This window comes from Oryza brachyantha, chromosome 10, assembly GCF_000231095.2.
Source record: "Oryza brachyantha chromosome 10, ObraRS2, whole genome shotgun sequence".
In the NCBI taxonomy this organism is placed as follows: domain Eukaryota; kingdom Viridiplantae; phylum Streptophyta; class Magnoliopsida; order Poales; family Poaceae; genus Oryza; species Oryza brachyantha.
This window is the reverse complement of record NC_023172.2, coordinates 7517423-7533588: the sequence shown is the minus strand read 5'-3', so window position 1 is coordinate 7533588 and position 16166 is coordinate 7517423. Positions and strand designations below refer to the sequence as shown.

Here is a 16166-nt window from a genome sequence, read left to right as displayed (position 1 = left end):
ATTTTGATGGTATAAAATTTTACTGGTGGGTATGGGTATGGGGTACCAATACCCAATGGGTATTTACCCATTGCCATCCCTACGTCCGGTCCATGATACTTCCAATCTGTGCGGGTATTTAGGAGATGATTGAGTTGATTTTTTGCTACATGTTGATCATTCATCAGTTTTTTTAAAAAATGTGCAAATATAATGTTATGCTAAAATTCTTTATAATAAATAAAGCCAAAACAATAAATGATAATTACACAAGTTTTCGAATTGAGATAAATAGTTAAACTTGTCTTAAATTAATGATATTATCTTACTCTCTTTATTTTACAATATAAGACTTTATAGTTTTATCTAATTTTTTGTTTAACAAAATATAGAAAAACATATACGATATACGTTGATCAATGCATAAACATAGTCAATACAGTTATATAGTAAAAATAGGAAGAGTGAAAGGCAGAATGCTTTTGTATGGTAAAAAATATGAAAATATATAATATTTATCTTATTTTACAGTTATATAATAAAAACGGAGAGAGTAAAAAGCAGAATGCTATAGTATGTTAAAAAATATGAAAATATATAATATTTTATCTTATTTTACATGTATATATATGGTAAAAAATCTCAAAAATATGTGTGTGCCTTGGAATAGGTTCGTGGCACCGTGCGATGCCATGCTCCCACCACGTGGTGCCGCGTCCCGTCGTGTGGCACTGGGTCATGCCGCGCCCCCGCCCATTGCACTATGCCTCTACCACGTGATCCTGCGTGGTCATTCCGCAGGACTAAACTGTCGCATGATTGGTTATCACGTTAGTCTATCTACTTAATTATCTTAATTAATTTATCTAAAAATACAATATTACTAATTGAGTTATAAGTACCGTCTAAACGACTATATCTAAACCGATGTGAACCAGATGACCTTTAGGACTAAATTCACAACTGTATTTTGCAGACGACCTTTACAGTTATAATTAAAATAGTAGTATTATAGTTATTTTTAAGAACCAATAGACAAATTAAGAAATAATTGGATAGCCTAGCGTGATGAGTCTGATGACCAATGAGAAAAATTTGACGGCTGTACACAGGAACAGTGCCTCGTGAGGGACGCAGCACCGCTCGGTGCCACGAGGTTGGGGTGCAGCATGGAACGGTGCCGCGTGATGGGGACACATCACATATATATTTTTCAAATTATTTCAAAACTTGTATATACATGTAAAGCGAGACAAAATTTTATATATTTTAATGTAAAGCGAGACAAAATTTTATATATTTTTAAGTTTTTATAGTATGTCATTGTAAATTATTTGCTCGAATCAGAAGCGAAAATAGCACCCCAATGATTGTCTCATGTATCGATGTTTTGCGTTTTGGTACACTGATCTGCCTATCGTTTTTCTCTAGCTATCTTCTGGACAAGAATCGGCACTGTGCACACAAGAGCGAAGTCAGATCTTAATACGAGGAGGGTTATATTTACTGGTCCTCTCTCATTTTGTATACGATACCGTTGAATTTTATATTTACGTTTGATCACTTGTTTTATTTAAAAAAATATATAATTATTAATTAATTTGATATAATTTGATTTACGATTTAGTAACTTTAAATATGACTTAGTGCATGTTGTATAAAATATTTGATTAAGACGAATGGTCAAACGGATGCCTAAAAGTCAACAGCGTCGTATAAAAAAAATGGAGAGACTAATTATTAAAAGAAGATGTAAAATGTACATAGGGCTAGTTCGCAGCTGCTATGCAAATGAGTCTAATGAGCGACGCAAAACTAGATAAATCATTAGCATATAATTAATTAAGTATTAGGTATTGTAAACTTAAAAAATTGATTAATATGATTTTTTAAACAATTTTCATATAAACATTTTTAGCAAAAACACATTATTTAGCCGTTCGAGAAAAGTGCGCACGGAGAGATTAGCGCTATAGTCTCTTGCAAATACGCCCATAATTTTAAGATTTTCTATAGGTAATGCATAATGTAACGTAAATAAAGAACACATGATAATACAAAAGAAATAGATAAATAGCTATACCACATATGGAATATACATATTATAAGCAGTAATAATATTATCGAAACTAAAGTCTAGGTAAATAATTAGATACACAAATTAGACATAGACAAAATAAGAAAAAAATTATCTATCTTTCAGTTATTAACTATTACATTTGTCTGAAAAATAGCAAAGTTTAGTTGTCTATGTAGTTAAGCAATTTGTCTAAATACATAGACATAAAATTGTTATATTTTAGAATAGACGTAGTAGTATTTTTGAAATTTGAAATTAAAGTAAATAGATAAATTATACGTATGGTTGAGTTTTACTTCATAATTAAAATATTTGCCACCAACTTATATAGACAATATACATAATTATTTTATTATTAAATTAAAATGCACCAACGTAATTATTCTCCTTTTGTTTTTGGATGAGGGGGTACGTGGTGGGCTGTCATTTGGGGAGGCCAGGCGCCCTCCAGCCCCCGGATGCGGCCCCTGACTGCACATGTCATGCTTACTGAAAGAGAAAAAGTGGAAATGAAGTGCCGCGTGGTATATGTGGCAGGTACATGGCTTTGACTTGTGAGTGGAGTGGAGCGTCCAAAGCGATATACTCCCGTTATTTCTTAGACTGTGGACATGTAGTTGGATGTAATGGTTCTGTTCAGGTTTGAAGGTTTCTCACGAATTTGAAATAACATATGAATAAAAGGTCATTCTCATTAAATTTCTGTAGGATTTTGGAACACACAAGAAACTATCGCCTGGATGACCGCACTGGAAAACCGCAAGATCTTGTTACACCCTTAATTCAGATGCAGCTCATTCACACTCGATTGCAAATGAATTCGTAGTATTAATGTTTTGTTCCAAAGTGCTATACAATTTTTCTCTATGCTCCAAACCCGCTAAAAGTTCATTCTTTATTTTTTTTTCTATCAAGGAGGCTCTTAGGATGCATTCTTTTCTCATATTTTCCCACGGCTTTTATACGTCGCTTCCCAAACTGCTAAACAGTATATTTTTGATATAAAAGTTCATCATCAGATATTTCTAAAGTAAATTTTAACTGTTGTAAGAGTTAATTGTATTGTTTATAACATTAAATAGCTATCACAACAATTATTCTTCTATCTTCCATCTATAGCAAGAAAGAACACAACTTTAGATTTCTATACTTTGGGGCAGATTATTCCCCGTTGTTATGTGCACACTTCTCAAACTATTAAAGGTACATTTTAAAAAAGATTTTATATAGAAGTTTGATCATCTCAAATTTCTAAAATAGACTATCAACTTTGTTATTGTTAATTCTACTTTTCTACTTTTTATACTATAAAATAGCTATAAAAAATAACATAATCTTTTATCTTTCTTCTCCATCTAATAAAAGAACACAGTCTTAGTTGGATGGACTGGCCGAGATGAAAGGATGAAGATATACAAATTCTTTTAGAGGATGCCGCTAGCTAGCTAGGGTGTATATAGCACAAGTCATACCTAATTTTACATATATATATATATATATCTATATATATATATCCATCTTTAATATATACTCTCCATATCCAAAGTGCAACCTAGAGAGTAGAGAGCAAGAGAAAAATATTACTCGGTTCTGGGCCAGGGGGTCTGCATGTTGTACAGACAATGTTCTTGAACTTTTAAATAATACTCGAAAAATTACAATAGCCTTTCTAAACAATGTTTGCTATGAACATATGTGCGCCACAGACCATTTTAACATTAGACCACCGGTTGCACCATGTGATATGGTCAAATATATCGGTTAGATTTCTACCGGTATATTTGGACCAGAAGATGTTTGTGATTTGTGAGGGCAAACTGGCTTTGATATATACGCCCTCTGGTTTTTAATTTCTGACACGTTAACTTTTCGTCGTACGCTTGAATATTTATTTTATTTAAAATTTTTTGTAAGAATACAACAATATAAGTTATGCTTAATGTCATATAATGATAATACAAATCACAACAAAATAAATGGTAATTATACATTCAAAATAAATGAATGATCAAATGTGGGTTAAACAATGAAGAAACCCATGTATTCACCCAAGTTTCTCGGTGATCCTTTATACCTCTCTCGTAGTCGCAGCATCAACCGATGTACCAAAGTTTTCCTTCGCTTCGTAGCTTGCTGTGAGCCCCATCGGGCAGTGCTGCTCGGTTTGCTTTACCTTTCTCGGTTCTCATTGCACAAGAATTTGAATCATGGTCTCATGGAGATAGTTACCACAATATTTTTAATGTGGTAAAAACATCAGCCAAATCTTTTCACTTTTCTTATTCACTTATAAGCCAAAATTTAAATTTTTTGAAGTTAATGTTTCTTGTCATATTTTATTTTTTTAGTCTTTGTTTCTAGATCATTGAAAACACCTATATAAAAGTTTTATTTATAAATTATTTTTTATTTGTAAATATGTCGTTGAGCTTGTAGGATTGAAACATAGTTTAATAAACCTACTAGAATGGAGTGAATGATAGGCATATCCCAAATCTAAATCTTATGTGAAGCTAAAAGATTTACCCCAGATTGAAGACTCGACGGAGATCTAACTATTGTTGCTTGACCGATCTTACGTATCTGGCACTGCCCGCTGGCTCGCCGGTCTGACCATGCCCTTGCACCAATCTAACTATTGTTGCTTGACCGATCTGACTGCTTACTATACACCGCTTGTCCGATGGTCTGACCACACACCTGACACCGGCTAGACTGTCAAGATCCTGGAAAACACCGGTTGATGAAACTCAATGATATAGATCGGAAATGTCTCGACTTATATTGATCAACCAGTATTTACAAAGTGTACCTACAACACTCCTCATAAAAATTTCAATATAAAATTGAAATCTAGGCTAAACCCCAATTTTTTCTCTCATCTAATACTCATAAAATAATACACTGGGGGTATACCCCTTGGTATGTATTTATACCCTCAACGTGGCTACGCAGATTTTACGTATCTGGCACGAATTAGAACTTCCAATTTCATGTGAAACCCTTTCTTAACTGAATCCAACATACCTTGATTTCTAACACAATCACTCTTGCCATACCCGGACTCCCTTCCAAATTCAACTTCGTATTACATGGACGGACAATCCCCCTTGCATGCCATATAAAAACTTCATCACCACATGTATTATTCTCTAACCTCCCGCATAATCTCGTGACCTCTGAACGTCAACTACTCCCTAGCCAACTATGATCCATCACTAGCAATACTCTCCCGAGGCCTCAAGCCATACCTACACATGCAACAATAAAAAAACCATATTTTGAGTACAAGTTCAACCAACTTTACTCACAATAGCATAACAATAGTACTCATACATAAAAAATTATCTAGAAGTCAAATACTCGAAAAAAAATTCGATAGACAATTGTTTTTATTTGTTTTTAAGTCGGAGAACTGTGTATTAATTTGTCATTGTGTATACTCGGGCTAATTCCTGGACCGAGATTTAATACATACTATTGTTCGAAAATTGGTGTAAATTTTTATGCGTGAAAGTTGACCATGGGGTGGGTCAGGGTCGAGTTGGACGGGCCCGACTCTGGCCCCGAAAACAAAAACGGGGCTAATTTCTTCTCAGGTCCCGATGACCGGTGGGTCCTTGGCTCGTACGAGGCCTGACACTCCGAAAAATAGTGCAAACAGAGAGGAGGGAGTACTGACTGTTAAGTCACTATCACCGAGGGGGTGGTGAGGACGTCGGCCGACGCATCGTCGTGTCGGGTCGCTGCACTGCCCTACCGTCCTGCCACGCTCTCGGGTTGCCGCGTTGCGCCGTTGGCTCGCCGACCCCCTGCGGTGCTTCGCTGCTCGACCGACTCGCCGACTTGTGGGAAGCCCTCTACCTGCCAATGCTGATCGTCGCCGACGCCACGTGAAAAGTCCGCCAGCCACCGCCGCTGATGCGCACGGACTACCAACCGCCACCACTGGTCGTCGACGAGGCCGAGCGGGAGAGAGAAGGAGAGACACATGCGCGCTGGTCTGTGCACCCCTTGCGGAGCCTTCACCCAGGTCTGCCCGCGAGCGTAAGAAGAAGGAGCGGGGCCGGGGGTTGCGGGGGCTGGGTTCCTCCTGCCCGAGGTCCCCTCACCTAGGTTGCCCGCTCGAGGCCTCCCTCTCGGGTCGCGTCGCCCGTGTCCCCCCACCCAGGGGCTAAGTTCACCACGTAGGGCCAACTCCACCGCCCGGGTCCCCTCACTTGGGGCCAGGGCCCTCCACCCGGGCCGTGGCCCTCCTGCCTAGGGTCCCCTCGGTCGTGTTTCCCCCACCTAGGGCCGCCGCCCGGCCTTTGGCTAGGGGCCAAGTTCACCTCCCAGGTCCCTGGAACCTGGCAGAATAACGCATATATCATATCTACCATGCGTACCTTAGTTTGCAGCGCATTCGTGTAAAACAAACTCCAGTTCTTATTGTCCAAAGTAATCAACCTATGCAAGAATGTCTCTTTTCTCTCCATGGATATGTTTAATACCATCTGTCTTTTTACCATCTTTTGACGGTTGCCACAGAACGCGGAGCACACAACACACTTATCCTCTAGTTCAATAAAAAAAAACAAGAATGACCTAGAAACAAAAGCTCGTTCTCACTCCAAATTTCCTCTCACAAGGACCGCCCACCTCTCAGCGATCGCATTCCACTTCACATGTTCTCAATCTCCCTTCCTCTCCACTCCAGCATCACGTGGGGAATTTTTTGAGAAATATCATTATTTTAATAGAAAATCACAAGATTAGAGGCCATCCGTAGAAAATCACAATTTTAGCACCATGTCGAACGGTGGGTGTTCGATTGGGCCCTATCGAACTGCTGCTGTTCGGCAGGGGATCCTATCAAACAACCACCCTAGGGCCCACCACCTGGTGCCGAGAGACCTGTCGAACTGCTGACGGTCGAGAAGCCCCCCACCACCCCTGTCGAACGATGGCGGTGTTCAATAGGCGCCTGCGGAGGGCTCGTCGAACACCACCAGTTCGATAGGCTCCTGTCCAGGGCATGTCGAACAACTCCTGTTTGATAAGGCCAACACACTCACCGTTCGATAGGGAGCCTATTGAACTACGGCAGTTCGACAGGTCACTAAAATTGCGATTTTTTACGGATGGCTTTTAATTTTACGATTTTTTATTAAAATAATGTTATTTTTTTAAAAAAAAATCTTATGTGGGAGATCAGATCGCAACAAGGAGCTGGTTTCCTTTCCACGCTTTATAGAGCAGATCATGAACGACCTTGCCAATGGGTGGTCTTTCTAGTGCACATGAGCTCGCACGGCCCCAGTTTGTGTGGATGCATCCTCAAAATAAGTTCAGGCCCAGTTGCGTCAGGATAAACCAACTCGGACACAGCCTGCTTTCCAAATCCTACGCGATTTCGCTTGGGCCAAACCCACATGTTTTTCAGCCCATGTGTGCAACTTATTGCCCTACTAAAAATTTGTAGACAAAAATTTAATACGTAGAAACTTTATAAAAAGAGAATTTATAAGCATAAACGTTATGCACACAACATTTGGGATATAAATTTTATATGTAGATATATAAAATATAAAAGCTTTGTACATATACGTAGAAATATTCAAATTGTAGAAAAGGAAAAACACACAAATATCTACTTGGGCTACGACATGACACATTGTCTATTGTCTTGCTACTGCCCAGCAGGTCGGCTCTGGGGTTTGACCCAAGAACCCGTGCCCTTGAAACCAAAAGAAGAAAAGTGGCATTTCCCTAAACGGAAATGCTCTAAAGTCAAAAAGAAACTAGGTGCATTCACAAAAACGAGCTTCTTGCATTGCGTTTGCTGTGGGGTTAACGTCACATTAGGCATATATGATTAATTATTTATTAGGTATAAAAATTTTAAAATATAGATTAATATGATTTTTTAAAGCAATTTACCTATAAAATTTTTTCGCAAAAAACAAGTTTGGAAACGTGAGCGTGAAAAAAAAAGGTAATTTGGCTTACTGGTCAGAGGAACGAACGTGGCCTAAGTGTTTATATAAACAAGTGCCACCAACATTACTTCATCCGTCCCATAATACTTGTCACTATAATTCATAATTTTTTAAAAAAGATTGTTACTGAGGGTATTAGCTATCTCATCAATCACCTTCAATTTAAATTTTTTTCCTATTCTACCCTTAACTACCATTCCACTTTTGACCGCATACTGTTATTTAACCTAGAATGCATGTATTTTGGGGCAGAGTTAGTCGTATTTTATCAAAATCAAAATGCACCTGGTGGATAATATTGTTACACACAAAACTAAGAGTCATTTATACTTTTGAATCTTTCATCATCAATCTTTTCTCAAATGCTTAATAATTAAAACATGATATGCGTATATTTATCAAAAGTATTATTGTAATATTGTAAAGTTACTAGATTTTATAAATTTATTCCTATACAAAATCTGTGGTTCAATTTTCAATCCTAATCACCAGATATTTATTGCCAGACAGGGTACTTATCTAATTTTTTTTGCAAGGATCTATTAAATAACTAACTTATACTGGCCATTCATAACTAACTTGCCGTTCATAGCCTCCTGCAAGCTACAGCTACTTGAACATACACTCTGTCGTACAAGCCGTCAACAGTGGCGAAGTAAGTATTTCTCCATCTACTACTGAAGAGCATCAAGTAGAATACTGGCAAGAGGCCAACCACAAAACCAATGATCATGCCGAGCAGAAAGGACACCTTGTCCAAATCATCTCGACGAATTCCAGGGTCAGCATTGACAGAGCAATTTGGTAGAGGATCCCCACAAAGACCTATGTTCCCAATATACATGGAGGCAGGGTCTTCAAGAACATCAAGTTGATTTCCTTTTGGTATTCTTCCAGAAAGATTGTTGTAGGACAAGTTCATGTGGCTCAAGTAGGTAAGAGATGTTATGCTATTGGGAATCATACCAGAGAGCATGTTGTGTGACAGATCGAGGGACTCCAATTGGGACAATGAGCCAATTTTCTCAGGAATTTCTCCACTCAAGCTGTTCCATGAAAAGTTTAGGTTTGTCAGTGCAACAAGAGTGCTAACCATTTCAGGAATCTCCCCAGTAAGATGGTTGCAGGACAAATCAATATTCACCATATATATAATTTCGCCCGTATATAGTCGTTCCTGACCTTTTGTGACTACTGTGACATTCTCAATATAATTGTTCAATTCATTCTCTTCAAGGCCTGTGCCAAAAGTAATAGCCATGGAAAAATTTTGTTCGTTATCCTGCTTGATCCTCATTCTATGAAAACTCTCCATAGATTTTGGTATGCCACCTGATAGGTTGTTGTCTGCAACGTCAAAATACTGAAGAGCCACTAGTTTTGTGAGCTCAACTGGAATATGACCAGAAAACAAATTGGACCGCAACCGTAAGAATACCAAAAATGGCAAGTCTTCCCCAATCCATGCCGGTAGTGTCCCAGAAAATTGATTATGAGCAAGATCAAGAAAGAAAAGATTTTTGCACTTCTGAAGAAATGAAGGAAATTTTCCTGATAGTTTGTTGTTTCTTAGGCTTAAATTAGAAATCCTCAATTGTGTGGAGTTCTTGGCGCTTGAATTGACTATGCAATCAGGAATTGACCCGGTTAATTTGTTTCCTGAGATATCCAACAGCTGTAGAGACTGTATTTTGCACAAAGAGGATGGAATTGCACCAGAAATGGAATTGTCAAATAGAATAAGTACTGCTAGCTCTGATGCTCCTAAGTCTAATGGCAGAGGCCCAGATAAATTGTTCTTAGATATATCTAAGCTGCTTAGAGTGGTAGGAAGCTTAGGTAGTGGGCCACTTAATTGGTTGGAGCTCAAGTCCATGTCAATTACTGCCATGAATTCCATTGTGGATGGGAGGGATCCATGAATCTGATTCTGTCTCATATTTATAATCGTTGCTGAAGATGCTGATTTCCAAAACCAATCAGGAACCACATCAGATATGCTTGTGTTTGAGATATCAAGATTGAATAAACTTGTTTGCCATCTAAGCCAAGTTGGGAATTTAGGGCCTACCCAGCAGGACCGAAGTTGGATGTTCGTTAAATTGGAAGGAGGAACCCAAGTTGAATTCACAGTGATAGCTATAGGGTTGCCTGATAAACACAATTTCTCTAGTCTTTAAAGGCCTGATAGATGTCCTTCATGTATAACCCCATCCAGTTTGTTGTAGCTGAGTGTCAACTCTGTTAGATTGGCAAGCTCTCCTATCCAAAGTGGCACTGGACCTGTGAGCTTGTTACCACTGAGATCCAGAATGCTCAGGTTTCTTAAGGGTTCCAGTGTAGTTGGCAGCCTTCCAGTTAGATTGCAGTTTGGTATGAAAAGTGTTTCTAGGCTTTTCCATGAACAACCTTGTAACTGATCAAATAATTCTGTTATACTCCCATTGATGTTGTTTGAAGTCAACTCTAGCGCCTTTAAATTGCACAGGTTCTTCATATTAGATGGTATCATGCCCACAAGATTATTCCCTGGTAACCGAAGCTCCACGATGGAGGTCAAATTACCTATCTTGTACGGCAGCGGGCCATAGAAACTGTTGTATGAGATATCTAGATACTTGAGGCTAGCTAGATCCCAAAGCCAGTTTGTCGCAATCTGCTCATAGATATCATTATTCCTTATGTTGAGAGTTTCAAGAGATGTTAGGTTATTGTGCAAGGGAGGATTAGGGCTGTCACTAAGCTCGCATCCAGACAGATCGACGACTCTAAGAGATGGAATCATGTTCACCACCGAAGGCCAGCCTGTGACAGTACTGAGATTCACCTTCGCCATCCTTAGGTTCTCAAGAGAAGACAACCGTGACAACCAGGTGATATCTTTGGAATACACATCGCCATAATCTGAATCGAGATTTAAATAGCGTAAATTGGAGAGATTACCCAATTGTGGTGGTACCATTCCAACGAATCTTGCACCAGATAGGTCAAGGTATCTCAGCTTGGGGAGAGAGCCCAAGAACTCCGGGATTCGTGCTCCAACAAACATGTTTCGGCTCAGGTCGAGATACCGCAGGTGTCGTAAGCCCAGCAACGAGGAGCTTATGCTGCCTCCCAGTGCATCCTCAGGCTCTGTGTACGCTCTTATTCCATTGAAATAAATCGACCTGGTACACGTGCATGGGAATTCATACTAGTAAATAATTCTCCCAAATTATTCTTATTACGTCAACATTATTATTGTTATTATAAATCATAGATTGTACTCCCTCCATTCTTGTGGATCTACGTTTGACCATTCATCTTATTATATCAAAATTTTTATCGAAATATACAAAATTATAAGTCATACTTAAAGTTTAAATAAGACAAATGATTAATCATGAACATAAATATCAATGACGTCGTATAAAAAAAGAGGGAGTATCAGATAAGATAATCTAGTAAATTAAAACAATTACTTAGATGTACGTACCAAGCATGGCTGTGGAGGTCAAGCTTTATAACATGACTGGTTCTGTTGCTGCACTGCACGGCCTTCCACTGGCAGCAGCGCTCGCCCTTCCATGACGAAAGGCGCTCTGCAGGGTCCGACAAACCTGCACGGAAGGCGAGAAGAGCAGACCTCTCGCTCACGAAACAGCTTGCTGTGTTCTTGCCGTAGGACGAGGTCTCCGTGGAGCTGGTCTGGGTAAGCAGGAGCAGGATGACAAGGGCTATTTGGATGTGCAGGCATCCAATTAGCATGTCCATTCTGCTTGTGCTATACAACTTTTGCTTTCTTTTCTCTCTCTCTTTTTTTTTGGCCTGCTTGGCAACCCTTTTGTGGTTCTCAATTTATAAGCACTTGGTGGCGCAGGTCAGAAAGAAGAATAGGATGCCCTGGGCTCTAGGATATGTGATGTTTCCACCATAAATGGCACAAAAATGACAGCAGAAGCTTTTTTTGGTTAACTATGGTGTCCACAGCTTGCTTGGTTAACTAAAATCTAGTGTGCTTTTGAAATTAGTGAATATTACATTCTTTGATTATTAAAAGGCGTATTTTGAATTCAACGGTCAAACTTTTATAGATTCTGACCAACAGTCAGTTAGACTCCAAGTAAATTTAGTGTATGAAATTACAACAACAAATTTATATTTCAAATTGCTTCCAAAATCTCGGTTGTATATATAGCTGTTAGTAATATATTTAATTATAAATGAATTCAAAACTTTTTAAAATAAAATATGACCTATAGAAATCAATAAAGGTAGTAGCAGATAAATCAAAACAATTAATTAAGCCTCTCTGGCATGTTTTAGTTGATCTACTTCAGGATAGGTAAATGACCGGATTCAACCAAAACTGTCCTAAAATCGTAGCGGGCGCTTATATGGTACCACTTACTTAAAGACGTAATAGTGTAGTAGGTACATCCACTACCATTGATTTTAATGGGTATTTTCGTCATTTGCTTAAGTAGAGAGAGGGATAAATTAATCTTTTTCTTTTATTTGCTAACTGGGCCAAGATAGTAGGCCCATCCGCTGAACCACATGGCCAAGAAAGACGAATTTTTTGAATTTTGAATTTTATTTATTAAATTATTCACTATTTTAATTTTCCGATTCAAAAATTACAGGATTCAAACATTAATACACTAATAATATTTACAGGAATGGCCGTAAGTAGTAGTGCTTACACCTTCACAAATTGTTGAATTCTTAAAGAAATTAGTTGTGCTGGCGGTGAGTCGACGACGGTCACTAACATGTGGATTATTAATCAGCATAATAAATATGAATGCTCTACTTACTATTTGTATCTGCGTAGCTCCATAACTTCTTAATTTTTTAAGCACAGTATTTTTCTTTCCATTTTAGATGAAAGAGTCTTTTTAAACTTTTTTAGGGCTGGTACTGACTTTCAGGGCCCCGGTGCAAAACTAAACATAGAGGCCCTTATTATATTATATAATAATAATCAATATATACATATATATATATATATATAAATAAATTATTATCATAAATATTTAAATTATGTTTCACTAATATCTAACATTGTACTTGTTACCTCCGAAATTTGGGGAGGGGATCCTCGATTTTGGAGCCTAGAGCGGCTGCACCGCCCAACCCCCAAGTGTCAGCCCTCTACTTTTTAATCATGGTATAAACTAATGTGATCTTGTTTCGAGCAATTAAAAATATTTTTCAATGAGACTTAATTTTGCTATCTTCAATAATATGTGCAACACATGGAGTATTTATATATTACGATTCTCATAGTAAACTAGATAGCAAGAAAATATTTCTCACTGCAAAGACCAATCAGTGGCATACCTTAGTAGTTTTGGTAAGCATTGGACACAGTGATAGGGCAAGAAGTATCTTCTTAGTAGTTTGTTTTATGTTCATGTACAGTTAACATGACAAAATTCGTGCATGCATGTTTTTTTACTTATTTTACCAATATGCCACTGACATATGTTATTTTTTTCTTATCTTATGTCGTTTGTTAAGCTGCTCTGTCAAACAGGTCCGCGCCCTAGTTGCCGCTGCAGCCATATGTTCCTCTTTTTTTTTTTTGGGTTATCCATGTGCAACGTTGGACCCGCATTTTGATCATCCAGAGATGATTGATACTTCAGGGTTGAGACTAACATGAACAATGCAATTTACAAGAGGATTAAAACACCATTCTTATGTTCATTTTGTCATGGTGGCAGTAGTGTAGTAGGAACACTACAATACCTCCCACTGCAGGTGGTAGTAGTGTAGTAGGAACAATTCTAAATGTTGATTTTGATGGATATTTTTGTCATCTGGTTAAGTAATGTCGAGGTCAATTGAGCCATTTAGATTAAATAGGTTGAGTCTGCTCAGCAGACCACAGGCCCAATACTGGTTCCCACCATGAATGGCTGTAGCAGGAGGTCGTCGCCACTAAGAGCAAGGCTAATAATATAGCCAACTTGTAGTCTTCTTATAACCCACTCATATAATGGTTAACTCTTCATCTTTAATGTAGAACCCACATATCTCTCTCACATGGTGTCTTGGTTCTTGTGTCTGAGCTGGCTATAAGCTTAAAGCAAGGCTAATAATATAGCCAACAAGCTGGCTATAAGACTCCTTGTAGTCTTCTTATAGTCCACTCATATAATGGTTAGCTCTTCATCTTTAATAAAGGACCCACATGTCTCTTTCACATGGTGTCTTGGTTCTTGTGCCTGAGCTGGCTATAAGCTTATAGCCAGCTTCTCCTCTCTCTCCTCCCTTCTCTCTTCCACATCAGCAGTTAGCTGGCTTATAGCCAGCTATTATACTTGCTCTATAGCCAGCTTCTCTCTCCTCCCTTCTCTCTTTCACATCAGCATTTAACTGACTTATAGCCTGCTATTATACTTGCTCTACGTTCTTGCCTCCCTGCGTCTTACATCGCTCTCCCATTGCGACAGACTCAAGACATGGGCATGGCAGTGCAACCGCCGAGCTTCCAACCATCGGTGTCGCCCATTCATCCTTGGGCTCCAACTGCCGACGACGCATCGCTTGCTAGACTTGAACAATCATGCATCAGTATGAGCCAGCTCCGATGCATTTAACTCGTTTGGAGAAGGCACGACAAGAAAGCGATGTTTGGAGTCACTATTGTGTTAACCGTATCTCTCTCTCTATATGTCTAAGTTTGCATCGTACCACCGTTTTTCGATTGTACCACATGCTTGTACAATGGAGAAATCGATGTCTTATATTGAAAGGAAGATATGGGGTAGAAAAGGATTTATAACTGAGGTAATCAGCTTTAATAAAAACAAGAGCATAACCAGAAACATTACAGCACAAATCTGAACTCACAGAGAAATATCAAAACAATATACACGTACGTCCACTTACTCCTAGTGCCTAATAATATCAATCTACTACAGACTTTGCATCATGATAACTTACAAAATCATATCGTAAAAACTTCCACGATCAGTCTACAGATTTTGCATCTATGCTTTCAAGCGATAACAAAAAAAAAAGCTTCGCTTTGTCATCCCTGCCATTGGCACCATATTCGTCGGCCTCCTCATGCTGGTCAATGAAGGCTCCCCCAAATATGTGGAGGCAAGACTTGGGTCATGTGGCAGGCCACTGTAGCACCTAACCACTCCTATCGTACCGGTTATCACGCTGAATTTGTTCTCCAACATCTTCTCCGTGACCTACTTGCCGATGCAGCCTGTCTTACTTCGTGTCCAATGATCTCGCAGACGCCACCTGATATGGCAAGTGAACCATTTGTGTGTCTAGTGGCGAGACCTAGAGAGTCGGAAGAAGGCAGGGGTGGTCGTCGGCGGTAGCGGTCCTCGAGTAGGCCCAGTAGGGTAGCTCAAGATACCCAAGCCATGCCGCTCGATTTGTTTACATTTCCTAGGCAGATTATTCAACTAAAAAACTCTTTATCGAGTAGTTATTTACAACAATACCATAAGTTTATTTCCAATATTACCTTTTTAGTACACTGCTACGTGATTTAATAGGTGCAGTAGCAACCTATCTGGTCCATTGGATCTATTATGGTGTATGGCTTACATATATTCCAAGGCATACCAAAAAAATCCCTGTCTTAGCATCCAAGCCTCGCACAACAAATACAGTGGTTACAAATTGTAGTTTGAATCATGATCTGATTGCAATGGAAGTCTATATATGATTCTAAGGGTTTTGTCATTTTCAAAGATAGGCTAAGAGGTAAATGGCTTGACCACTTCATTTTCTTCTACAACTAATATGTGTCAATTAAAAAAAATTCTCTTTCAGACATTGGTTTCTCTCAGACATTCATCACTTCTTCATCAACTATTCACAATCTCTCCTCTAAACACATAGATCAATCTGATCATTTCTCTTCCCTTCATCGTACACCGATGATCCCTTAGGCTCATAGGCTCCATAGGTACCTAATTTATCAGGCCTTCACATCTAGGTATCCATTTCAGGCTGCTCTCCTATACCAAAATTATGATAGTAAATGATAAGTCTCACCCCAAAAACTAGCCTGAAAACTGAGGGGTCTCAAACTTTTAAACAAGGTTGTTTATCCTTCCACGATCTGTATGGAACTATTACATAAATTCTTTATAAGTGGCTCC

General features: G+C 38.7%; 1 protein-coding gene across 1 annotated transcript; it reads right to left on the bottom strand.

Moving 5' to 3' along the window:
* Positions 1-8513: 8513 nt before the first annotated feature.
* LOC102709314 (receptor-like protein EIX2) lies at positions 8514-11831 on the bottom strand. The gene is given in 2 exon segments (XM_040528288.1): positions 8514-11207; positions 11516-11831. Coding segments are annotated over 2 exon segments (2859 nt in total). The 5' UTR covers positions 11794-11831; the 3' UTR covers positions 8514-8626.
* Between the last annotated feature and the right edge of the window lie 4335 nt (positions 11832-16166).